General features: G+C 40.9%; 1 protein-coding gene across 2 annotated transcripts; it reads right to left on the bottom strand.

Moving 5' to 3' along the window:
• Window positions 1–110: 110 nt before the first annotated feature.
• commd9 (COMM domain containing 9) lies at window positions 111–26,101 on the bottom strand. 2 transcript variants are annotated; one of them, XM_063062231.1, is made up of 7 exons: window positions 25,952–26,101; window positions 22,023–22,148; window positions 11,445–11,584; window positions 5,471–5,505; window positions 5,222–5,325; window positions 3,064–3,111; window positions 2,119–2,257 (listed from the first exon to the last, which is right to left on the bottom strand). In XM_063062231.1, the coding sequence occupies exons 1-6, from the start codon at window positions 25,991–25,993 to the stop codon at window positions 3,085–3,087; spliced, it is 474 nt and encodes a 157-aa protein (XP_062918301.1). In that variant the 5' UTR covers window positions 25,994–26,101; the 3' UTR covers window positions 2,119–2,257; window positions 3,064–3,084. The 2 variants fall into 2 exon arrangements, with proteins under 2 accessions (XP_062918300.1, XP_062918301.1); XM_063062230.1 differs by lacking the exon at window positions 3,064–3,111 and having other exon boundaries at window positions 111–2,257; window positions 25,952–26,100.
• Window positions 26,102–27,971: the final 1,870 nt, after the last annotated feature.

Below are 27,971 nucleotides of genomic sequence, written 5' to 3'. Positions count from 1 at the left end.
TTGTCAGAGAAATATACAAAAAATACACAAAAAGCTTGGGGACAAGAGTATGAAGCAGCAGATTTTGCTAACTTGTACACAGGACACAAAAATAGATCAGTTCTGAAAGAGAGTTAGCTAAACAGGTATTTTACACAAAATGAAATTTAGTAAATAGATAGTGAACTCACAAGCAGAATTTAACTTCTTAAATTTTGCAGAATAACTAGTACAACAATTCTATCTGAAACATTTATGAAGTTAAAATATGTACATATAACAGGAACATGTGAAGGAGGGAAAGATCTGTACCACCATACCTACTGTGGCTGAAATTACTACCAATGTACAAAAAATTGAAAAATCAAAATGCTGAAGTTGTTGAAATCTGAAAGAACATAACATATGGAGATACTCAAAGTTCAAAGTACATTTATTATCAATGCAGGCACCCATAGGAAAATAAATACAGTACACTAGAATCTATGAAAGGCCATACATAGCAAAGGCAGAGTCCCTGAAATTGAGTCTACAGGCTGTGGAGTCAGTTCAGGGCTGGAACAAACGAATGAAGCTATCCACACAAGTCAAGGACCCAATGGTTGTTGGCAACAACTATTCCTGAACCTGCTGGCATGGGATACAAGACTCTTGCACCTCCTGACAGATGGTAGTAGTAAGAGAGGGAGACAGGTCAAACATAGGCAAACGGGACAGGGTTAATTTGGGGATCTTGGTAGGCATATTGATGGAGCTAAATACCGCCTTGTTTTCTGCTCTTGGGCCCATGCTTTAATCTAGCTTGAAATCTGCTCTGGTGCCCTCTCTTCCAGCAATGGCGAACTTCCATCTACTTCAAGGTGTTATACCTACATTCCTGAGAGTTACGTTCACTGAATCCTTCAGCTTATAAAAATAGCTAGTTCGTTTAGATGGTTCAAAAGTACACATTTTTAAAAGGGAAATTACAGTCCATGGATTGCATCAATTGTTGTTCAGAAGTATATCCAGTAAAATATCTGGGTTTATGAGCTGCCCACAAAATGTCACTGTATATCACCAGTGTCACCTTGGTGGAGCAGCCATCAGAGACAGAACAGCACAGAACAGGCTCTTTAACCCATCAAGCACGTACAAACCAACCACTTAGTTTTACGATCTATGTCAAATCATTTTCTATTATCAGTTCTTCCCGAATTCTACAACTCATCTACACGAGGTAATTTACACTGGCTAATTGACCTACGGAACCACATGTCTTTGGGTTGTGGTAGAAAACCAGAGCATACAGAGGAAACCAACGCTGTCATAAGGAGAGATTGCGAACACCACAAAGATAGCACCAGAAGTCACGATTGAACTCATGTCTTTGAAACTGTGAATCAACACTTACTAGCTGTGCCACTGTGCTGCCCAGCACACATTTTGAGAATGTCTTATCCTTCTGTCCACCTTGCCATTGTGGAAAGAGAGTTCATGTTTCAGATCAGAGACCTCCCATCAGTACAATGCTTGTTCATCTTGTATTTTCCTGTTTGCTCAAGGGCTTCAATATAAAATATTCCATATAATATGCAGCTACTGGACTATAGTATTAGAGACAAATTTAAATCCCCTTTATATAGCTGGGTTTTACAAATTCAAGTAACTAAATGTTTAAGAACGCTTTTATCAAAAAATATAATCATGAAACTAATCAAATTAATCAAACTAATCAAGTATTTTTCAGGGAAGGAAATCAGCTGTTGGAAACAAAGTTTAAAAAAAAGGTTACAGCAAGGCAGGACTCCTGATTCACCTGCCCTCCAAACTACCCAGTTTCCAACATCCACGTCCTTGCAAAGACTAATCAAAAATATTTTGGCATTGCTTTTAATTTAAATATTAATGCAAGGTTCACTGTACACAGAAGAGACAAGTATCAAGATACAATGGAAAAATAAGACATTTAATTCCAAAAGAGAGAAAAAAATTGGAGAAATTTACAGCAATTACATCTTTGATGATTGAAATAAGATAGCACAAAATGGAAGGTTCATGCCTCAAAGGCACACACAGGACAGTAGGACAACATTCCACCTGATCCAAATACGATGTCTTAGAAGTGTCATACTTGTGCATTGAGACAGCTCCTAAACTATTTATTTGCCACAGCTGAAAGCTGATCCCGTATCCGACCAAGTCCATCCAACATTGTGTCCAATTTTTCTTTACTTAGTTCAAGAGAGACTGTGGAAATAGTGGACTTATGTTGGCAAACAGTGGCATCATCCTGAATCTGAGAGAGAAAACGAACATCATTATAAATATGTAAAATACAGCTCTTTGCTAATGCAAATTCTACAAAATCATAACCAATTAAATGTTATTTTCAGCTCCATTTTATCCACACATAGCGTAGAAAGAGTAGAGATTAATTAGAATTGAGGGACCTTACTGCAGTACAGCTGAATCCTTACCAGGCTGTAACTCAAGTTTCAAGAGACTAGACACAGATCAACTAATCAATTTAAACACACTGATTTAATTTACACCCAAAATCAGTTACATTAACCAGCTTGTAACAAATAAGGACACGGAGGAAATAAATTATAAATTTAAACCATTAGGAATTGAAAGTTGTATCAAATTCAGTTCACTGAAAAGATATAGGAAATAATTTATTTCATTGGGATTCAGCTACAGCTATTTAGCACTGACTATAACTGACTCAGTGATAGACAGGTATTCCTGCCATATATTGCATCCTTAAAAATATAGTATTGGGAAGCTCATTCTATAACTGTGTTATAAATTTAATCATGAGGCAACATTAACTGGCAGTTTAAGCTGTCTAGTACGAGTACTGAATTTCATTATACCTAGAAACATTTTGTTCGCCTCATGTAGAAACTTGGAAAACATGCTGGGTACAAGATTTCCCAGTAAACAATTACTATTCAATAGATTGACAGTAGTTGGCTCAAAGTACTTTATTCTGAATAATACAACGATAAAGAATCCTTTCTAAAACAGCCAAAATAAAAAGTACCCACACCAACAATTGAATTGCCTACTCATTCCTATTTTAAAATGTTCACTGACCTCGAACACCAACTCCTTTCATTACAAAGAATACTTTCTCCTCGGAATCTGTTATTCACAACAAACAGGTCAAACCCAGGAATATTTTCATAGTGTATTACATATTTTCATAAATGTCAACAATTCCTGCCTTCTCCTAAGAACTTAAGTCACTAACAGTCAAGGCCACCTCTTTTATATTTCTCCCTGTTCTCTTCAGCAAATATTCAATCCATTGGGTCTTTAATAGATAAAAATAGGTTCATGTACGAGACAAGGCTGAGAGTAACAAGGATAGTGGGCCGTGGGAAATGCAGACCCAGACCTTTTGCAGCATAATGCCGAAACTCTGAGTTTCCCGGGATATCAAGGAGAGAATTTATGACTAATGTGTATTTCCCTGGCCCAAAATAATATAAACAATTTTCTAGAAGCTCTGTTCAGACCAGGTATTAAACCTATTACAGGTTGAGTACCCCTTATCTGAACTTCCAAAATCTAGACTCTGAAATCCTAAATTTTTTTTGAGTGCTGACATGGAAAATTCCGCAAGACACTGTGAAGTTTCCCCAGGTAATGCACACCGCAGACGGATCTGAGAAGTGACCTCACAGATGTAATGAACAGAAGTTATTGAAAAATAGAAAAACACTGCATAAAGTGAAAAGTAAAGATCGTGATCATGTATTGAAAGAATAGATCCATCAGCGGAGTGGATATACAGTATGCCACTTAACAGTATGCTGATCATGAAATAAACAAAGATCTATTGCAAACCAAAAGAAATTGTGAATACTCAGCTGGTTGGTTGCAGAAATTTAAGAAAAGGCACGGCATAAATTTTTAAAGATTTGTGGTGATAAAGCAGAGAAATTCATTGAGTTTGCCATGACTGTCGCTGATGAAAATCTAACACCGAACTGCTGCATCAGTACATATGCACGATGAACAAGTCCAAAACAAAGACCGTTTACCAGCAGCTCGTAAACTCAGAGTCGGAAATAATGGCAATCCCAAGCTATGATATTATATATTCCAAAAACCAAAAAAAAAATCTGAAATCCAAAATACTTCTGGCCACAAGCATTTCAGATAAGGAAATAGGGAAAGATCCTTAATGAATACTTTTCCTGAGTATTCACCGACCTAAAGAGAGACGATGTGATGGAACTTATGAAGAAGGTTAGGACAGATAAGTTTCTGGGGCCAGGCGGTGTGTACTTCAGATTACCTACTATGGGAAGTGAGGGAAGAAGATGCTGCCCCTTTGGCAATGATCTTTGTGTCCTCACTGGATGCAGGAGTAGTACCAGAAGGTTCAGGGTGGCAAATGTTATTCCTTCATTCAAGAAAGGTAATAGGGATAAACCTGGGATCTACAGACCAATGAGTCTTGCGTCAGTGGTGGGCAAATTGTTGGAGAGGATTCTTAGAGACAGGGTTTACAAATCATTTGGAGAAGCATAGTCCGATTAGGGATCGTCCGCGTGACGTTGTGAGGGGCAGGCCACGCCTCAGGAGTCCGATTTAATTCAACAACGTGACATAGCAAATTGATGAAGGTAGAGCAATACATGTGGTATACATGGATTTTTAAGGTGGCATCAGATAAGGTTCCCCATGGTAGGCTCATTCAAAAAGTCAGGAGGCATGGGATTCAGGGAAACTTGGCTGTGTGGATACAGAATTGGCTTGCCCACAGAAGGCAGAGGGTGGTAGTGGATCAAACATATTCTGCCTGAAGGTGGGCGAACAGTGCTGTTCTGCAGAAAGATTTGTTCTGGCACATCATAACCTAAAGGACCTGCACTGTGCTTTACAGTTTTATGTTCGAGTTGCAGTCCTGCAGCACCCATGTATAATGGTCCAGTGATACTCCAGGGAGAAAGGTTAAAATTTCCAGTCCCAAAAAGATCACAATTTATTTTTGTACAAATAGGGCCCCAAACAATATGACAGAGGTGAGCAAATTTGGTATGAAATACAGATTACTATACAAAGATTGCAGGTTAAAGTCAATTGTGCTGACAATCCTAAACAGAAATAAAATTTAAGGCATTTCCCATAGGAAAGCTGTTGGCCATTTGGCCCAACTATGACTTGAAAGTTATATTGCAAAAATATTCAATAAAAGATGCAAATAACTCTGCATTTGCAAAATGCTTTCACTCAGCAATACCTTCATTTGGAGTAGGCATGTAGGCACTGCCATTCTGTTGATGTTATCAGAGGAGGTTTTGATATCCACTCTCCAATCCATGTTGATGAGGCGAGGCAAGGAAACTAGGGCAGAGAAAGAACAAAGTAAAGTGTACCACCACACAATAAAGAACCAGCATTGCGAATTAACGTCTTAAGAATCTAACTGCATGCAGTGGATCCAACTCATACAATGACAATATGGATTAAAGCAAACAATTTCCCTTACTTTGATTTGCAAGTGCCTCATTCCTCCAGCTGGCTCTGAAATAGATATCAAGAATTAATTTTCCAAGAATAAGTCCCTTATGCTAGTACATTACCCGTGAGCAGCATTTCAAGTCACTTTTGGCACACGAGAAAACAGTCACGGCAGTGCATCATCCTTTATGGCTCAATTTCTTTCAGCTGGGCAGTGTGACAGGGAGACCAAACCTTGTGATCCTGCATACATCAATATTGAATCAACTCTTACTAATACAATGGGAGGTGTTCAATTTAACTTAGAAAAATATCCTAAGGCTTTTGCAGTCCTGTTAAACAAAATTTGAGACCAAACCACAAAAAGCAATGAGGAACTACGTATGCTTTTTTTAAAATCTGCTTTGTATTCTGTGTTGCACATTTATTATGTTTCTTATGGTAACCAGTCTCATGAGTGGGAGGTGAGGTATAAGCAAAGGGGATGAAGTTACAGATTTTTGCTCATTTTGTGGCAGTTTGTAGCTTGGGATTGTCGGAGGTTGTATCTTTTGCTGACTTCTGAGATAACGCTCAACATCGCTGAATAGGGCTTAGCTTACTTTGGGTATGCTTAAGTTTCATCACTTCAAGATCGTATGTCTGCTAATTGCTAATAAAGGGTCGAATAAAGGACTCGATTTTGGACTAATCATTGAGCTGAGGGTGTGTCGTGCAAGTATAACAAATCCGTAGGATTGCGGGCCAGTTGCAATTGTTTTGTTTGGTGCTACAAGTGATATTAGGTGACTAAAGACAGAATAGTACAGCACAGGAATATACTTATTGTCCTATGATGCCTGTGCCGAAAACGATGTCAAATTAAACTAAATCACTTCTGCCCGCACATCAGTCATATTCCACCATTCCCTCCATATTTCTGATTATCTAAAAGCCACTTAAACACTAAAAGAATGTTTCAAAGACGGTCTTAAGACAAACAGCAAAGTACAGAGAGGAAGTTCTACACCTTGGAGCTGCTAAGTGTGAATAGTGTACATGGGCAAAAAGGTCAGCACGTGGTGGGCCAAGGGGCCTTTCTCTGTGCTATATAACATTATGGCAGCAAAACTACAATAGCTGACAGCAAAGGCGAAGGTTCACCCACAGAGTAATTAAGAGATGACCAAGATGTCAGAGGAGTTTAATAATCTCCACTACAGAAGTTGAAGGTCTCAGACAACGAGTACTGCAAGGTCCAGAAAGGATCTGAACTGAGGATGAGAATTTTAAAATCTAGAAAGCGCTTAGTGTTAGGTTGGAATACAAGCTCAAGTTTTCAGGAGGCAGAATGAGAGAGTTAAAGGAGTGCAGGAAATGTCAAATCAAGAGGCAACATGAGTATCAGGGCAGTTTGTTGTTCTCGGTGTCAGATGTGGGAGGCCCTGGAGTCTCCAAGCCTCCCGGACGTCGACATCTGTGCCAAGTGCATCGAGATGCAGCTCCTAAGAGACAGCGTTACGGAACTGGAGCTGCAGCTCGATGACCTTCGTCTGGTCAGGGAGAGTGAGGAGTTGATAGAGAGGAGTTACAGGCAGGTGGTCACACCGGGGTCACGGGAGGCAGACCAGTGGGTCACGGTTAGGAGGGGGAAGGGGAAGAGTCAGGTAATAGAGAGTACCCCGGTGGCTGTGCCCCTTGACAATAGGTACTCCTGTTTGAGTACTGTTGGGGGGGACAGCTTACCCGGGGGAAGCGACAGTGGCCGTGCCTCCAGCACAGAGTCCGGCCCTGTAGCTCAGAAGGGTAGGGAAAGGAAGAGGAGGGCAGTTGTGATAGGGGACTCGATAGTAAGGGGGTCAGATAGGCGATTCTGTGGACGCAGTCCAGAGACCCGGATGGTAGTTTGCCTCCCTGGTGCCAGGGTCCGGGATATTTCTGATCGCGTTCAAGATATCCTGAAGTGGGAGGGTGAGGAGCCAGAGGTCATGGTACATATAGATACCAATGACATAGGTAGGAAAAGGGAAGAGGTGCTGAAAGGAGAATATAGGGAGCTAGGAAGGGAGTTGAGAAAAAGGACTGCAAAGGTAGTAATCTCGGGATTACTGCCTGTGCCACGCGAAAGTGAGAGTAGGAATGCGATGAGGTGGAGGATAAATGCGTGGCTGAGGGATTGGAGCAGGGGGCAGGGGTTCAAGTTTTTGGATCATTGGGACCTCTTTTGGCGCAGGCATGTCCTGTACAAAAAGGACGGGTTACACTTGAATCCTAGGGGGACCAATATCCTGGCAGGGAGATTAGCGAGGGCTACTCAGGTGACTTTAAACTAGAATGGTTGGGGGGTGGGAATCAAATTAAAGAGGCTAGGCGACAGGAGGTTAGTTCACAGCAGGGGGATGGGAACCAGTGCAGAGAGACAGAGGGGTGTAAAGTGAGGGTAGAAGCAAAAAGTAGTAAGGAGAAAAGTAAAAGTGGCAGGCTGACAAATCCAGGGCAAGCATCAAAAAGGGCCACTTTTCAACATAATTGTATAAGAGCTAAGAGAGTTGTAAAAGAGCACCTGAAGGCTTTGTGTGTCAATGCAAGGAGCATTCGTAACAAGGTGGATGAATTGAAAGTGCAGATTGTTATTAATGATTATGATATAGTTGGGATCACAGAGACATGGCTCCAGGGTGACCAAGGATGGGAGCTCAACGTTCAGGGATATTCAATATTCAGGAGGGATAGACATGAAAGAAAAGGAGGTGGGGTGGCGTTGCTGGTTAAAGAAGAGATTAACGCAATAGAAAGGAAGGACATAAACCGGGAAGATGTGGAATCGATATGGGTAGAGCTGCATAACACTAAGGGGCAGAAAACGCTGGTGGGAGTTGTGTACAGGCCACCTAACAGTAGTAGTGAGGTCGGAGATGGTATTAAACAGGAAATTAGAAATGTGTGCAATAAAGGAACAGCAGTTATAATGGGTGACTTCAATCTACATGTAGATTGGGTGAACCAAATTGGTAAAGGTGCTGAGGAAGAGGATTTCTTGGAATGTATGCGGGATGGTTTTTTGAACCAACATGTCGAGGAACCAACTAGAGAGCAGGCTATTCTAGACTGGGTTTTGAGCAATGAGGAAGGGTTAATTAGCAATCTTGTCGTGAGAGGCCCCTTGGGTAAGAGTGACGATAATATGGTGGAATTCTTCATTAAGATGGAGAGTGACATAGTTAATTCAGAAACAAAGGTTCTGAACTTAAAGAGGGGTAACTTTGAAGGTATGAGACGTGAATAAGCTAAGATAGACTGGCAAATGACACTTAAAGGATTGACGGTGGATATGAAATGGCAAGCATTTAAAGATTGCATGGATGAACTACAACAATGGTTCATCCCAGTTTGGCAAAAGAATAAATCAAGGAAGGTAGTGCACCCATGGCTGACAAGAGAAATTAGGGATAGTATCAATTCCAAAGAAGAAGCATACAAATTAGCCAGAAAAAGTGGCTCTCCTGAGGACTGGGAGAAATTCAGAGTTCAGCAGAGGAGGACAAAGGGCTTAATTAGGAAGGGGAAAAAAGATTATGAGAGAAAACTGGCAGGGAACATAAAAACTGACTGTAAAAGCTTTTATAGATATGTAAAAAGGAAAAGACTGGTAAAGACAAATATAGGTCCCCTACAGACAGAAACAGGTGAATTGATTATGGGGAGCAAGGACATGGCAGACCAATTGAATAATTACTTTGGTTCTGTCTTCACTAAGGAGGACATAAATAATCTTCCAGAAATAGTAGGAGACAGAGGGTCCAGTGAGATGGAGGAACTGAGCAAAATACATGTTAGTAGGGAAGTGGTGTTAGGTAAATTGAAGGGATTAAAGACAGATAAATCCCCAGGGCCAGATGGTCTGCATCCCAGAGTGCTTAAGGAAGTAGCCCAAGAAATAGTGGATGCATTAGTGATAATTTTTCAAAACTCGTTAGATTCTGGACTAGTCCCTGAGGATTGGAGGGTGGCTAATGTAACCCCACTTTTTAAAAAAAGAGGGAGAGAGAAACCGGGGAATTATAGACCGGTTAGCCTAACGTCGGTGGTGGGGAAACTGCTGGAGTCAGTTATCAAAGATGTGATAACAGCATATTTGGAAAGCGGTGAAATCATCGGACAAAGTCAGCATGGATTTGTGAAAGGAAAATCATGTCTGACAAATCTCATAGGATTTTTTGAGGATGTAACTAGTAGAGTGGATAGGGGAGAACCAGTGGATGTGGTATATATGGATTTTCAAAAGGCTTTTGACAAGGTCCCACACAGGAGATTAGTGTGCAAACTTAAAGCACACGGTATTGGGGGTAAGGTATTGATGTGGATAGAGAATTGGTTAGCAGACAGGAAGCAAAGAGTGGGAATAAACGGGACCTTTTCAGAATGGCAGGCAGTGACTAGTGGGGTACCACAAGGCTCAGTGCTGGGACCCCAGTTGTTTACAACATATATTAATGACTTGGATGAGGGAATTAAATGCAGCATCTCCAAGTTTGCGGATGACACGAAGCTGGGCGGCAGTGTTAGCTGTGAGGAGGATGCTAAGAGGATGCAGGGTGACTTGGATAGGTTGGGTGAGTGGGCAAATTCATGGCAGATGCAATTTAATGTGGATAAATGTGAAGTTATCCACTTTGGTGGCAAAAATAGGAAAACAGATTATTATCTGAACGGTGGCCAATTAGGAAAATTGGAGGTGCAACGAGACCTGGGTGTCATTATACACCAGTCATTGAAAGTAGGCAAGCAGGTACAGCAGGCGGTGAAAAAGGCGAATGGTATGCTGGCATTTATAGCGAGAGGATTCAAGTACAGGAGCAGGGAGGTACTACTGCAGTTGTACAAGGCCTTGGTGAGACCACACCTGGAGTATTGTGTGCAGTTTTGCTCCCCTGATCTGAGGAAAGACATCCTTGCCATAGAGGGAGTACAAAGAAGGTTCACCAGATTGATTCCTGGGATGGCAGGACTTTCATATGATGAAAGACTGGATGAACTAGGCTTGTACTCGTTGGAATTTAGAAGATTGAGGGGGGATCTGATTGAAACGTATAAAATTCTAAAGGGATTGGACAGGCTAGATGCAGGAAGATCGTTCCCGATGTTGGGGAAGTCCAGAACGAGGGGTCACAGTTTGAGGATAAAGGGGAAGCCTTTTAGGACTGAGATTAGGAAAAACTTCTTCACACAGAGAGTGGTGAATCTGTGGAATTCTCTGCCACAGGAAACAGTTGAGGCCAGTTCATTGGCTATATTTAAGAGGGAGTTAGATATGGCCCGTGTGGCTACGGGGATCAGGGGGTATGGAGGGAAGACTGGGGCGGGGTTCTGAGTTGGATGATCAGCCATGATCATAATAAATGGCGGTGCAGGCTCGAAGGGCCGAATGGCCTACTCCTGCACCTATTTTCTATGTTTCTATGTTAAATAAGAGTTAATTGTAAGATACGTTATAATAAGAGAAAACTGCCTTTATACGAGCTGGATTATTAAGTAGAAACTCACTTGCCAGTTTGAAGTCCCAACATCCCTAAACAATGCTTACTTAAATAGCTTAATGACTTCTTCAGTCTCCATTTGCTAACCAATCGCGTTAATTTAACAGCTCATTATTCAAGCTGAATCACAAATTTCAATAACTTTCACAAGGGATCTGACATTCTGTTCAGACAATACAAGGAAGAATTTGAGCCTTCAAGACATCAGTTTTAGCTTGTTTTTAATTCAGAAACTGACATGTTCATTAAGCTTTTTAAATGTTTTTAACATTAAAAAAAACACATTGCACACACAGTTCCAGTTCCTTCTACAAAATAAATATATTGATTTGAGAAAGAACACAAAAGTCATGGAAACTAAACTAATGCAGAATTTGAATTATCAGTTTCAATATATATACATCCTTTAACTTAAATGTCCGGTTTCCAATCGCAGCAAAACCAACAGCAATGCCCTCCCCCAAACGTAGAGAATAAAGGACTTACACATTTTCAAGAATTATTTTAGTTAACAGATTTTTTAGGTTCTGATGGAAATTATCTGGAAAGAGTGGGAAAATCTCTTCGGCTGAAGCTAGTCCTTGGAACACAACTTGACGTGTGAAATGGTGAAGGGAAGAGATCAACTATGGAGAGAAAGGATAAATAAAAGCAGTAGTGGTTTTCTGCTTTGATTTTTTTTCTTCACTCTACAGAAAACATAAGCCAGATATTCTTCACATCAGATATGAGCAAAGTTATTTGTATTTCACTTGAACAAAACTAACAACCATTCTTCCTACCAGATTTTTCTATTCTATAGACCACCCAATCTTGTGATCAGATTGTGACCAATCTTGTGAACGGACTATACTTGGCTATGGACCTCACAAATATGACCAAGCATGCAATGCAATACAAAGAAATAGAAACCTACGCCATCTTTCAGCAGGATAACAGCTAATCTACTCCAACATTGCCTTCTCTCATAATCATATCTCTCAATTCACATGAGTAATCAGAAGTCTATCACTGTTGAATATTTAATTACTAAGGATTCACATCTCTCAGTTTGACAGAGGGGGCAGTGAACTTCAAAGATGCACAATCTTTTTCAGAAAAGGAAAGTTTTAATTTTAGTCCAAAACATCCATCCTACTGAGAGAGAGAATTCAGTTAGGGAAAATATCCTCCCAGCACTCATTCTTTAATCACATTTATGAATTTAGTATATCATCTTTCATTTGTCTATACTCCAGGTAAATGCACCTAATCACATGAAAATCCCTTCACATCAGAAGTCAGTTTAGTGAAGACGATAAATGGACATAGAACATAGACATAGAACTCTTAGTGTGGTCTCACAAAGACCCTCTAAGCACATAAAACTCCTTCAGCTCTTACACTCCAATGCCTCCACAATTAACTTCTTGCTTTTCTAATTACTCACAAATGGGTGGTGTCCACTTTAATGTCCATAATTATTGTTTTTTTTTTAAAAGACTTAGAAATGGACAGTAAGTCCTTCAGAGAACAAAAACTTACCCAGTTACCCTTTTTCTAAAAATAATCATTTTCCTTTCTTTCCAAAGCATTTTCCTTTCTACCCTCATAACTGGGTAAGCTGGACTGGCTGATATGCTGCCACCTTAAAGGGACACAATTATTTGCTGCTGTGTCTGGACACCTAGAAGAGGCACATCAGGAAGGAAGTCATTGCCCCAGACAAGCAATTGCAAGCGTTTCATTTCCCTAGTACTACCTTGTAGAACTACAGAGCTACGTGGAATCAGCTGCCAGAGGATGCAGTTGGGGCAAGTACAATAACAAATTTGAAAGATGTTTGGACACTGTCAGAATCAGTGTTTTTTTTTGGAGTTTTTAATTAGTTGAATTAATAAGGTTAACGTTTTTAGCAAGACAAAAATTGTGGTTAATAACATTTTAACTTGTACATGTTCATAGTATGTGGTGCTTGTCTCCACCTACTGGTGGCAAAGCAATATAGCATTCCACAACTGCAGTAGTACCTCCCTGCTCCTGTACTCGAATCCTCTTGCTATGAATGCCAGCATACCATTCGCCTTTTTCACCGCCTGCTGTACCTGCATGTCCACTTTCAATGACTGGTGTATAATGACACCCAGGTCTCGTTGCACCTCCCCTTTTCCTAATCGGCCACCGTTCAGATAATAATCTGTTTTCCTGTTTTTGCCACCAAAGTGGATAACTTTACATTTATCCACATTAAATTGCATCTGCCATGAATTTGCCCACTCACCTAACCTATCCAAGTCACCCTGCATCCTCTTAGCATCCTCCTCACAGCTAACACTGCCGCCCAGCTTCCTGTCATTCGCAAACTTGGAGTTGCTGCATTTAATTCCCTCATCCAAGTCATTAATATATATTGTAAACAACTGGGGTCCCAGCACTGAGCCTTGCGGTACCCCACTAGTCACCGCCTGCCATTCTGAAAAGGTCCCGTTTATTCCCACTCTTTGCTTCCTGTCTGCTAACCAATTCTCTATCCACATCAATACCTTACCCCCAATACCGTGTGCTTTAAGTTTGCACACTAATCTCCTGTGTGGGACCTTGTCAAAAGCCTTTTGAAAATCCAAATATTCCACATCCACTGGTTCTCCCCTATCCACTCTACTAGTTACATCCTCAAAAAATTCTATGAGATTCGTCAGACATGATTTTCCTTTCACAAATCCATGCTGACTTTGTCCGATCATTTCACCGCTTTCCAAATGTGCTGTTATCACATCTTTGATAACTGACTCCAGCAGTTTCCCCACCACCGACGTTAGGCTAACCGGTCTATAATTCCCCGGTTTCTCTCTCCCTCCTTTTTTAAAAAGTGGGGTTACATTAGCCACCCTCCAATCCTCAGGAACTAGTCCAGAATCTAACGAGTTTTGAAAAATTATCACTAATGCATCCACTATTTCTTGGGCTACTTCCTTAAGCACTCTGGGATGCAGACCATCTGGCCCTGGGGATTTATCTGCCTTTAACCCTTCAATTCACCTAACACCACTTCTCTACTAACATGCATTTCCCTCAGTTCCTCCATCTCACTGGACCCTCTGTCCCCTACTATTTCCGGAAGATTATTTATGTCCTCCTTAGTGACGACAGAACCAAAGTAATTATTCAATTGGTCTGCCATGTCCTTGCTCCCATAATCAATTCACCTGTTTCTGTCTGTAGGGGACCTACATTTGTCTTAACCAATCTTTTTCTTTTCACATATCTATAAAAGCTTTTACAATCAGTTTTTATGTTCCCCGCCAGTTTTCTCTCATAATCTTTTTTCCCCTTCCTAATTAAGCCCTTTGTCCTCCTCTGCTGAACTCTGAATTTCTCCCAGTTCTCAGGTGAGCCACTTTTTCTGGCTAATTTGTATGCTTCTTCTTTGGAATTGATACTATCCCTAATTTCCCTTGTCAGCCACGGGTGCACTACCTTCCTTGATTTATTCTTTTGCCAAACTGGGATGAACAATTGTTGTAGTTCATCCGTGCGATCTTTAAATGCTTGCCATTGCATATCCACTGTCAACCCTTTAAGTGTCATTTGCCAGTCGATCTTAGCTAATTCACGTCTCATACCTTCAAAGTCACCCTTAAGTTCAGAACCTTTGTTTCTGAATTAACTATGTCACTCTCCATCTTAATGAAGAATTCCACCATATTATCGTCACTCTTACCCAATGGGCCTCTCACGACAAGATTGCTAATTAACCCTTCCTTATTGCTCAATACCAAGTCTAGAATAGCCTGCTCTCTAGTTGGTTCCTCGACATGTTAGTTCAAAAAACCATCCCGCATACATTCCAAGAAATCCTCTTCCTCAGCACCTTTACCAATTTGGTTCACCCAATCTACATGTAGATCGAAGTCACCCATTATAACTGCTGTTCCTTTATTGCACACATTTCTAATTTCCAGTTTAATACCATCCCCAACCTCACTACTACTGTTAGGTGGCCTGTACACAACTCCCACCAGCGTTTTCTGCCCATTAGTGTTATGCAGCTCTACCCATATCGATTCCACAAGGCCTTGGTGAGACCACACCTGGAGTATTGTGTGCAGTTTTGGTCCCCTAATCAGAGGGAAGACACCCTTGCCATAGAGGGAGTACAAAGAAGGTTCACCAGATTGATTCTTGGGATGGCAGGACTTTCATATGATGAAAGACTGGATGAACTAGGCTTATACTCGTTGGAATTTAGAAGATTAAGGGGGGATCTGATTGAAACATATAAAATCCTAAAGGGATTGAACAGGCTAGATGCAGGAAGATTGTTCCCGATGTTGGGGAAGTCCAGAACACGGGGTCACAGTTTGAGGATAAAGGGGAAGCCTTATAGGACCGAGATTAGGAAAAACTTCTTCACACAGAGAGTGGTGAATCTGTGGAATTCTTTGCCATAGGAAACAGTTGAGGCCAGTTCATTGGCTATATTTAAGAGGGAGTTAGATATGGCCCTTGTGGCTAAAGGGATCAGGGGGTATGGGGGGGAAGGCTGGTACAGGGTTCTGAGTTGGATGATCAGCCATGATCATACTGAATGGCGGTGCAGGCTCGAAGGGCCGAATGGCCTACTCCTGCACCTATTTTCTATGTTTCTATAACAGTTTATCACCTTTTCATTGGCTAAGTGTGAGCACACGACAAACATGCTGTGACTCTATCTTTTAATTGGCCCTTTGCTTATCTCAGGAATTCGCCTTAACTCAGTATAAAAGTGTCAGTCTCTGCAAAAACCACCTTCTTGTCTTTGTCTTAGGTTTCTTCTTAGTTTCATATACTCTGTATCTGCTCCTTTGTTTAGACTTTAAAATAAACGATCAACAAGTTTTCACTCATTCTCAGACTCCTAAAAGAACCTGTAAATCAGAAAATCACCAGATTCCACAACAGTTGTGAAATGCTTTGAGAGGTTGGTCATGACTAGACTGAAGTTCTTCCTCACAATTTGCCTACCACCACGATAGGTCAACAGCAGACGCAATCTCAATGGCTCTTCACACGGCCTTAGACCATCTGGACAACTCAAACACCTATGTCAGGATGCTGTTTTGACTATAGCTCAGCATTTAACCCCATTATTCCCACAGTCCTGAGTGATAAGTTACAGAACCTGTGCCTCTGTTCCTTCTTCTGTAATTAGATCCTCAACTTCCTAACGGGAAGACCACAATCTGTGTGGATTGGTGACGATATCTCCTCCTCCTCGTTGACGATCAACACTGGTGCACCTCAGGTGTATGTGCTTAGCCCACTGGTCTACTCTCTCTATACCCATGACTGTGTGGCTAGGCATAGCTCAAATACCATCTATAAATTTGTCGATGATACAGCCATTGTTGATAGAATATCAGATGGTGATGACAGGGCGTACAAGAGCGAGATATGCCAACTAGTGGAGTGGCGTTGCAGCAACAGCCTGGCACTGAACGTCAGTAAGACAAAACAGCTGATTGTGGACTTCAGGAAGTGTAAGACGAAGGAACACATACCAATCCTCAGAGAGATCAGAAGTGGAGAGAGTGAGCAGTTTCAAGTTCCTGGGTGTCAAGATCTCTGAGGAACTAACCTGGTCCCAACATATCAATGCAGGTATAAAGAAGGCAAGACAGTGTCTATACTTCATTAGTTTGAAGAGATCCGGTACATCAACAAAAACACTCAAAAACTTCTATAGATGTACCACGGAGAACATTCTGACAGGCTGCATCACTGTCTGGTATGGTGGGGGGCTACTGCGCAGGACCAAAAGAAGCTGCAGAAGGTCGTAACTTTAGTCAGGACATCTTCAAGGAGCAGTGTGTCAGAAAGGCAGTGTCCATTATTAAGGACCCCCAGCACCCAGGGCATGCCCTTTTCTCACTGCTACCATCAGGTGGCAGGTACAGAAGCCTGAAGGCACACACTCAGCGACTCAGGAACAGCTTCTTCCCCTCTGCCATCCGATTTCTAAATGGACATTGAACCCGTGAACACTACCTCCCTTTTTTTTTTAAATACTGTATAAATTTCTGTTTTTGCATGATTTTTAATCTATTCAAAAATACATATACTGTAATTGATATACTTTTTTTTTATTATTTCTTCTTTTTCTATATTATGCATTGCATTGTACTGCTGCTAACAAATTTTACGACATATGCTGGTGCTAATAAATCTGATTCTGGATTATAATGGTTTAAAAGGATATGGTCCAAACACCAGAAAAGGGGACAAAATCCCCTGCCGAAATCCCTTCCAAATACTTCCACCACTTCTGTAGGCAGTCAGTTGTAGATCACAATTACTTACTGCATAAAGGTTCATCCCTATATCTTCTTTGTAGCTTTTATCCCAACTTGGAAATCTGCCCCTTAAGCTACCTACAAATGGGAACAGCTTCCAATCTGAACCAATCAATGAGCCTACACATGAAGTCTCCTCTAAATTTTTTCCACGAGGAACACCTCCAGCTTCTTCAATCTAAAATTATAGCTGGAATCCCTCACCCAGGGACCATTCCAATAAATCTTTTCTGCATCCTCTCTAGGACCATCATAATCTTTCTTAAAGTTAGGTGATTAGGATCAGACACAATATCCCAATCTTGTTTTTTTTTTAAATATAAGAGGTTCAGCAAAGCTCTCCATTTTTGTACTCCTTTCCTCTACAAATGAATCCCAAGATCCCATATGATCTAACCATTCTCTCAACATGACACATCACACTGAATGATTTTTACACATATGCACCAATCCTCTGCCTCTGCAGACCCTTGAGAAGCATGTCATTTAGCCTGTATTTGTCTCATTCTTTCTGACAAAGTATATCCATCCATCTTAATAGTAATTTTCAAGTGTCACTTGTCTGCCCAGTCAGCCATCCTATTTCCCAGTAATGCTATCCTCTTTTCTGTCTGCAACACTTCAAAGTTCTGCTTCATCCATAAATTCTAAAACTTTGCCTTACACACTAATGCTTAAGTTATCAATGCCCAATGAAAGTAGTGATCTCAGCACCAATCCACAGGGAACAACTGCCTACCAGCTTCCAGTCTGAAAGAACATCCATTTACGATGACTCTGCTTTCTAACTTTAGGACACTTTGTGTTGCTACTGACCCCTTAATTTCATGTTAATTTAGCTGACCAGCCTTCTATGCGATTCTATAAACTGCCTTCTGAAAAAACAATGTAGGCAACATCAACTTCCACAAGATAACTAGGTTAGTTGTACAAATAGAAATAAGTGGACATTACCGAGATATAGCAAAGTACAGTAACCGAGACTAGGAATTAAACAACCTGGTTACTTAACCTTAGAACAGATAAAGTAGGGGAAAAAAGGATAGCCCTGATAATAAAGTACGAGAAAAAGGAAGCATAGTGAGAAAGGATCTCAATTCAGGAAATCTAGCAGAATAGAATAAAATTTGGGCGCAGTAGATGTTTGGTGACTTGGAGACAATAGTGGTAATGTAGTGAAAAGTACAAATCAACAAATCAGAGTGGGTACAATAATCACAGAAAGTTTTAAACTACAAATAGACTTGAAAAACCAAATCAGCAGGAATAGTGTGGAGAACAAATTCGCAAGTGTATCAAAGAAGGTTTCAAGATTGTAAAGAAGTCAGTGAGGTCATAGGCTCGTTTAGATTTTGTAATGAGAAATGATTAATTAACAATCTCAAAGTTAAGTTGCCTTTAGAGTACACAGTCCGTAAGGTAACGCAAGAAAAAAGTTAAAAAGTGACCTAGCTCAATTCACAACAAATATGTATTATCTTCAGGCAAAAAGCAGGAAACGTGATCCAGCCGTGGCTAATAAAGGGAATAACACCAGATGAAAAGGCACATGATGTTGTTAAAAAGTGTAGCAAGCCTGACAATTGCCAAAATTTCAGAATTTAAGGGCAGACCAAGGAATTGTAAAGGTAATGTAGAATCTAGTGAGAAATAAAAACATTGTCAAAGCATCTGTAGACATTCAAAAAAAGATAATATTACTGTGGTTCCCTTACAGACTGAGACAGGCAGGAAAAATTATATTAGGAAATAGCAGCAACAAGTGCTGTGTCAGTTTCCACAGAAGATACTCAAAAAAAAAACCCTGAAAAGGGTTTTCAGAGATTAAGGGAGCTAGGGCTTTACTCTTTGGAGAGAAGGAGGATGAGAGGAGACATGATAGAGGTGTACCAGATAATAAGAGGAATAGATAGAGTGGATAGCCAGCACCTCTTCCCCAGGGCACCACTGCTCAATACAAGAGGACATGGCTTTAAGGTAAGGGGTGGGAAGTTCAAGGGGGATATTAGCGGAAGGTTTTTTACTCAGAGAGTGGTTGGTGCGTGGAATGCACTGCCTGAGTCAGTGGTGGAGGCAGATACACTAGTGAAGTTTAAGAGACTACTAGACAGGTATATGGAGGAATTTAAGGTGGGGGCTTATATGGGAGGCAGGGTTTGAGGGTCGGCACAACATTGTGGGCTGAAGGGCCTGTACTGTGCTGTACTATTCTATAAAATAGAGGAGCACTACATAGAACATGTGAGTTGAAAAGAGATTGACATTGGTTTAAAAAAAAGTTTAGTGAAATTAAACGATATTGAAAGTTGATAAAATCTTCAAGAACAGATTTCCTACATGTCAAGGTTTTGAAAGTGTTTTGGAGACAGTAGATGCACTGGTTATTATCTTCCAAAGTTCTACAGATATTTTTCACGGAATGAAATCAGTTTATTATCACAGTTATATGACATGAAAATCGTTGTTTTCCAGCAGCAGTAGAGTGCAAAGATAAAATTACAATAAAATATAATAAAAATAAATAGTAGGACAAAAGGAATAATCTAGTAGGGTTCATAGTCCGCTCAGAAATCTGATGTAGGAAATCATTTTTTGAAAAATATTTACTTTTATAAAATATTAGATAATGTAAAACATCGTTGGAGCTTAATCATTTGTACTTTTACTAAAGTTGTAGTGCAAGTACTTTATAACAAACTCATGTATTTTTCCAGAGTGTGGTGGTGGTTCGTTCCCACTTACTGGCAGAAAGTAGTACAGCAGTTAAACTAACGTTTTATCACCTTTCTTGTCTTTTTCATTTTTTCACTGGCTAAATATTAATTCATTAGCCATGTGATGTAATTAGGCAATCATTGATTGGCATAGTTCAAGGAATTTCTCTCATCTCGATTATAAAAGTGATGGGATTTTTCCAGAGGTGCCATCTTTTATCTTCATCGTCTTAGCTTTTCATTCACCTTAGCTTCATTTCTCAGCTCTTTATTTCGTTTACTTAGTATCTGTATGTTTGCACCTTAAAATAAACAATCGTTAAGGAATAAGACAGCTCGCCAATCTTGACTCCTGGCAGAACCTGAGGATCAGATATTAAACAGAGGGCCAATACTGATGGCAGAGGGCCAGAATCTGTTGCTGAATCAAGTCTGGGTCTTTAGGCACCTGTACCTCCTCCCTGATGGTAGTAATGAGAGAACATATCGCAGATGGTGAGGGTCCTTCATGATAGATGCTGCCCTTTTGAGGGGCTGGCTCACAAATAACTAATACATTGAGTGGTCAGGGACTGGTTAATGGACAGGACAGAGAGTAGGAGTAAATAGATAAATATTAGGACAGATGGCTATGACAAATGGAGAGCTGCTCACTGTAAAAGTCATATGGAATAATTGATGCATATGGAATAATCCTACTCGTTCTTCCATATGGAAAAGTCATATGGAATAATCCTACTCATTAATATTGAGTAGGATGCCAATGTGGACTGGGAAGGGAATGTAGAGAAGCTTCAGGAGAATAAATACAGGGCAAGTGAATGTGTAAATGAAAGTACATGTGAAAACAGATTACTCATATTGTGGAATGTTTTTTTAAAAACGAAAACACTGACATTGAGTGGAACCATGTCCTTGTATGTGCCACACTTGGATCGCTTCGTACATCATTAGAAATACATCAACAGGAGCAAATGTGGTAAATCTATTAAGTTACTGATAGTAGGATACCAAAAGAAATGGATAGCCCACTAAGAATCAATGTGATTAATGTTGGTTGTGCAAATATTTCCTTCCTTAGGTAGGGAGATCAGATTAGTACATACCATTAAAAGATAGTCTCACCATGGGTATTTATGAAAAAGCAAGATAACTCTGCTTGTGCACTCAACCCTTTTTATAATTTAACATGTCAATACTTTCCTAAGTATGTTCATTCACCTCTGCTAAAACTAGGCACAATTTTGGGAACAACAGGAATTCTGCAGATGCTGTAAATTCAAGTAACACACATAAAAGTTGCTGGTGAACGCAGCAGGCCAGGCAGCATCTCTAGGAAGAGGTGCAGTCGACGTTTCAGGCCGAGACCCTTCGTCAGGACTTCGTCAACTTTGGGATTATTCTAGAGCACAAAAATCACTTTTTCTAATGACCAAATAACTTCATTGACAGATCTTTGCTATACTAATATCACCTTCAATTTACATTATAAATGGCGGGGGGGGGGGGGTGGAGAGAAGAAGAGAGTTTAAACTCCACAGAGACCAACCTTCCATCTGCTTACCACCCCCAAACCAAATAATAATTTCTAATCGACCTCCATTTCCTGTATCCTTAACCATTTTTTTTGTTTCTCCAATCCTCCATCATCTCAGAGTGGTACAGCCATAAAATGGGTCCTTCCACTCACCACGTCCATGCTGTCTTTTTTGCTCATCTACACCAATTATTTGTAATCAGAACCATTCTCAAGAACCACCTCATTTACCTTCCCCCAATTCCAGTGACCTCCTAACAACTCAACAACTTCTCTTGGCTCCAGCACTCCCTCATTCCCCCAACTCGTGGACTTTGTTTAAATTATCACCCTACTCTATCTCGTGGGAAACTCACTGTTGAGGTCCAAACACTCTGGCTCAAAACACTGATTACATTCTCAATTTACGTTACTCTCTAAGACTTACATTTTTAAATACAATGATAAAGGTATATTAAACATACAAGTAAAACATACTGTGCTCAACCAAGTTTTCTCTTACCTGCTGGGCCTCCTCAGGAGTCACCGATAAACTACTGACGGTGTTGTCAACCAACTTAGATGAAGTAGTGGCCGCAGAGGAAAAACTTTCCTGACATAAATGCCTCACCACATCCTTTGAGGGAGCCTGAAAGACAGCAGCTCAATCACCAAGAACCTTCATTGATATCAAATGCCATTAACACAAGGTTCAGGGGTAATATTAGACAATTTTACATGGTTAAACACAGATTTTACACTCTTCCAGTGCACCAGAGTACATCTACAAGACTGCAGTCAAAGGGAAAAAAATTTGCTACACTAATGGGCAAGCTGTGATCAGAAATCACTAGAAACCTGAATCTAGGTAAATTAAAAATATATTTGCTTCAGCAGGATGGGAAGTTGAAAAATGCTCCAATTGGAAAAAAAAACTTTTTAGTCACATCATACAGTTCAAAACCCAATTGCAGGTCAAACAAGTTTCAACTGGGTTTACATCTGAGCAAGCAGACCTAAGGTTAAGGCACAGATTACCAAGGCAGAAAGCAGGATCCAAAGATGTTGCAAGAGTGAGTGGGCCACTGTTACATCCTAGCCGTCTAGATACACAAGCCTAGGCAATGGAGAACAAGCTGTTGCCCATGTAGCAAGCTCCCCCTCTCCATGCATCTGATGAACACAAACGAACAGCAGAGAAGGATACAGTTTGGTACCAGCAGCGTCGCAGGAGATGCAACTCTGCATTGAACTCAATGTAGGACTGCCTTAGGGACTCCAGCTCCACATTTTTCCCTCGGAGTTTACACCTGAAGCATTCTCCATGAGTGGGTATAGTCGCAAGGCAGCGGAAGTTTGAGATCAGAACTTTCCTTCCCCTAGATGAGCTGCCAACCACGGCTGACAAGCTTCACCTGCCCGAAGCGACTAGTTTTAAAGTGCCAGTAACCCACCTTCGTCCCTTCTCCTGTCAGTAGAAACTTCCGTCAGGCTTAGTAGCTAAGCCGCAGATGAAGCTGGATTTGGTTGTCAGAGACTATTTGAGGCACGCACCATTGGGAGCATTTAATAGGTAGTGGGAGCTTGTCCCCATTACCACCCCCAGCAATAACAAACTTAAGCAAGAGTGAAGCTGTAATTTTGCACAAAAAGTGGGTTAGATGCAAGTTTGTATCTGGAGAGTGAAAATTATTCAAGGGAGAACAAACATCGAAATGGATCCACTATATACGAGATGCTACACAACTTCTCACTGAAAAAAATTGTGCCATCATGCTCTGGGAACTCCACTTTATATTACATTCCAAATGAAAGCAATAAAGAGTAAACCAACCCTGAAGTAATAGCTTGTTACTCCTTTTATCTAGCAAACAAGGCTCCTATATGTTTACTGAGAAGTAAAAGATCAAATTATTTGATTTCATGGTTAAAGAACATGAAATAGCAGAAGTTCCTTGAAACTAGAATGTACATGACTTCAATGCAATTGTGAAGTGCCAGCCAAGTGGTGCACAAAACCAGAGATCTCTCAAGGAATGAACACATCCAGAGAGACAGCATCTTTTATTTCACTGGGTACCACTGCATTCAGGATTATTAATAATTGTTGGGGGCTATGCCTTTGAAAAGGTTTTTGTGTTTCTGTAAATCTTTTAATGTGAATCATTGATTTCAAAGCATAAATTAGGCAAAGTAAGAGAGTTCTCAACAGTATCAGTTTAATGTCTTTCTTCTTCTTCGGATGTCCATCGAAATCCGATGATGATGTCCACTCCTTTAACGGTGAGATCTTTGATGACTATACAGTCCTATCTAGCATAAAACACTGGGCCACCTTTCAATATAAAGCCATGGAGACAAAAATCCTGGAATTATTAATGGAATGACAAGGAGAAAAAGAACTTGAATTTATACACCTTTCCCATTATCATGACACGCAAGTGCTTATAACACTCACCAACTGGTAGATATTGTAATGTAAAGAAATGCAAACCAATATATACACTGATGTGCCAGACAAAATGTAGATTTTTTATTATTTGCCTAAGAGGTTACGGTGTTTCAATCTTGGTGACTCACGTGTACTGATAGTAAACATTATTCCCTAGCAATTCCTTAGCTTGGAACACAAGTAAGATCAGGAGTGGATCATTCACGCCCTCAAGCCTACCCCATCAAACAACAAGATCATGGCTGATCTTCTACCTTAACACCATTTTCCCTTATTCCATGGCTCCACTAACAATCTCAGATGAGATGGCTGAGCCCTTGACCAATATCTTTGTGCATTCTCTAACCAGAGATATTCACCAGGAGGACTGGCAAATAGCAGCTAATGCTGTTCCATTATTCAAGAAGGGAAATAGCAATTATTCTGGAAACTATAGACCACAAGTCTCAAATCAGTGGTGAGAAAGCTACTGGAGAAGATTCTTAGGGATAGGATACATCAGAATTTGGAAAACCATGGCCTAATTAGAAGTTGCGCCTTACTAATTTGATTTGATTTTGAGTAGGTGGCAAGGGTGATTGATGAAGGTAGAGCTGTGGATATCATCTACTTGGATTTTATTAAGGCGTTTGACAAAGTTCCTCTTGGGAAACATCCAGATTAAGGTGTGTGGGATCCTCAGAGAATTGGCTGTTTTGATCCTGAATTAGCTTGCCCAGATGGAAGGTAGAGGATAGTGGTGAATAGGAGTTGGTCTGACTCATATACATGACCTGTATGACAATATGGATGGGTACATTAGTAAGTTTGCAGACCATACAAAGATTGGTGCTTTATGGAAGAAGACCAAAAGATACAGTAAGATATAGATCAGTTGCAGAAATAAGAAATGGCAAATGGGGTTTAATCCAGTCAAATGTGACGTGTTGATATACAGAGGGATCTTGGGATCCCAGCCCATCGCTCCTGGGAAATGGCTACACAGGTTGATAAGGTGGCAATGAAGGGATATGGCATACTTGTCTCAATCAGAGAAGACAATGAGTTCAAGGATTGGGAGGACATCTTGCAGCTTTACAAAACTCTAGTCAAGCCACACCTGGAACATTGCATTAAGCTCAGACGCTGCATTAGAAAATTGATGTCAAGGCTTTGGAGAGATTGCAGAAATAATTTACCTTGAAGTTACAACAAGGGCATTTGTTATAAGGAGAGGTTAGGCAAACTTGGGTTGTTTTCTCTGAAGCAACATGGAGATCTGACTGAAGCTTATAAGAACGTGCGAGGCATAGAGTAGATAGGTTGAAATGTCTAATACCAGGGGGCATTCATTTAAGGTAAAAGTTCAATGATGATATGCAGGGCAAATTTTTGTTTTACACAGAGAATGGTGGGTACATGGAATGCACTGCCAAGGGCAGTGGTGGAGCCAAGTATGACTGAGTTGTTCCAGAGGCTCTTAGATAGACATATGAATGTGCAGGAATTTGAGACATCTGGACCTTGGGTAGACAGAAAGAATTAGTTTAGTTAGGCTTTTGATTAATTAACTTGGGTCAACACAATGGGTTAAAGAGCCTAATCCTGAGCTGTACTGTGTGTTCTATGCTTAATCTAAACTGAAAGAACAGCACCTCAAGTTCCCTCTAGGCACACTGTACTTCTCAATAATTAATACTCAGTTTAACAATCTTTAGATAGAGATACTGTTATTTATCCCCTTTTCTCTCTCCCCGTCATGCAAATTATTACCATGACAACGCTGGTCTTTATCCACCTCCTCATCAATATCCCCCCTCTTCACTCCACCCCCACCCTCTCTTCCTTAGAAGAAACCACCAGTTGGTCCTGTTGGAGGCTTTCGGACCACTCGGGTTCCCTCCCCACCGGGGAGCCGTACACAATTTTGAATTTGCTCCGGCATAAATACACTCGATAACAGTTCTCCCTCCTGCCATACCTGCACCGACAGTAAAGGGCACAAACCCTTCGTACATTACCTTCAATAACAGCTGTAGAGATCCGAACCCGACCTCCTCCATCTTCCCCACCTCATGTGATCTTTGTGCGCAAGCGCCATGCCGTACAATGCACGCTGGGATTTGTAGTTTAACTTCTGAGGAAAACGCGTCAAACTTTTTTGTTTTAATTGAGCTTCCCTTATCCCACGGACACTTTACTTCCGCCTCAGTTGCGTCTTAACTTGAATGTCCCACGACACAGTAGTGTCCTTATCCGCGATATTTTAACCCGAGAAATATAGAAAAAACATGCTAGAAATTCTCAGCAGATCATTGGAGAGAGAACAGGAACCGGCGTCTCGAGCAAAGAATTCATCAGAACGGGAAAAATGAGGGAAAAAAGCGTGTTTAAAGTCGCAGAGAGGGGAATATTAAGAGATTCACAAGGAGTGCCTGTAACAAATTTCTTCAAAATCCCGCAGTTAGAACAAAATGAACTGGAAACAAAAATGAGGGAGTAGGCCTGAAACATGGACAAAGAGCCAGGCAAGGCATAGGTTTCATAACGACATATGTGATGGAAAAATGAGTGACGATGAGGAAGAAGTTGTCCCTTGTAAGATCAGTTTCATCTGGGCCAGGAAGAAGAGTGGTAAAAATTAAAGGTAAATTACACTTACTGAGGTGATTGTCCCACAATTATTGTCTGCACAGGTAAAAAAATGGTAATGAGTCACCACCAGGTGGATCAGTAAGTGTAGACAGGTGTCTAGGAGTCAGTCACCTCAGTTAATTCTTCTCAAATGTATGCAGTTTATTTATTTATTGATTGATTGATTGATTGATTGAGATACAGGGCAGAGTAGGCCTTTCTAGCCCTTCGAGCCACACTGCCCAGCAACTCACCTTTTTAACCCCATCCTTATCACAGGACAATTTATAAGGACCAATTAACCTAATAACTGACATTGATTTCTTGAGCTTCTGGTAATCAACCCCTTTCCCTTCCCCTTCCCCTTCAGAATTCCCATTTCCCTCTCGCACCTCAGCTCTTTACCTGCACACTTCCTCCTTTTGGTGCTCTTCCCCTTTCCCTTTCTTCCCTCTCCTATCAGATTCCCCCCCCTTCTCCAACCCTTTATCTCTTTTACCTATCAACTTTACTTCATCCCCTCCCTCTCTGGTTTCACCTGTCTTGTACTTCTTCCTCCCCCCTTCCCCCACCCCACCTTCTTGCTCTCACTTCTCATTTTTTTTCCCAGTCCTGAAGAAGGTTCTAGGCCCAAAATGTTGTCTGTTTACTATTTTCCATAGATGCTGCCTGGGCTGCTGAGTTCCTCCAGTATTTTGTGCATATTGCTTGGATTTACAGCATCTGCAGAGTTTCTCTCATTAACCTACCAACCGGTACTTCTCTGAGGAAACCCAGGTAGTCACGAGGAGAACTCCTTACAAACAGCATCGGGAATTGAACCTGAGTCACTGATACTCAAAATCTGTCACTACCATGTCATGTGGCAGGGATGAAAGTGTGGCTATCTTCTCTGTTGTGTGTCATAGCAAATGTAAGGCTGAGAAAATGTCCACCCTAATGAGAATTTTATGTGCAGCAGAGGCTTATTGGATATTTGTGTGGGGGGTGGTTCATTAAGGTTGTTATAGTTGGGGACAAGCTCCCACTACCTATTGAATGCTTCCAATGGTGTGCATCTTAAATAGGCTCTGACAACCAAGTCCATCTCTTGGTCTCCACATGTGGGTTAGGTACTAAGCCTGGTGAAACTGTTTCTACTGACAGGAGAAAATGCAGAGGCGGGTTACTGGTGCCTTAAAACCAGTCACTTCAGGCAGATGGGGTTTGACAGCCCTGGTTAGCAGCTCATCTAGAAGAAGGGAAACTGATCTCAAACCTCTGCTGCCTTGTGGCTATTTCTACTTATGGGGAAGGCTTCAGGAGTGAACCCCGAGGGGGAAAACCCAAAACTGGAGTCTTTAAGGCAGTCCTACATTGAGTTCAATGCTGACTGGCAACTCCTGCGACACTGCTGGTGCCAAATTG

Source organism: Mobula hypostoma, chromosome 11 (assembly GCF_963921235.1).
Source record: "Mobula hypostoma chromosome 11, sMobHyp1.1, whole genome shotgun sequence".
NCBI lineage: Eukaryota > Metazoa > Chordata > Chondrichthyes > Myliobatiformes > Myliobatidae > Mobula > Mobula hypostoma.
Note: the sequence above shows the minus strand (reverse complement) of the source record. Positions and strands in the feature narration are given on the sequence as shown.

Coding starts and splice junctions, on each gene's coding strand:
- commd9 (XM_063062230.1), bottom strand. CDS start 25,993: ATGGAGGAGGTCGGGTTCGGATCTCTACAGCTGTTATTGAAG. Junction 22,149..25,951: donor CTCTACAGCTGTTATTGAAG/GTAATGTACGAA, acceptor GCTGTCTTTCAG/GCTCCCTCAAAGGATGTGGT. Junction 5,326..5,470: donor TGAGGCACTTGCAAATCAAA/GTAAGGGAAATT, acceptor TCTCTGCCCTAG/TTTCCTTGCCTCGCCTCATC.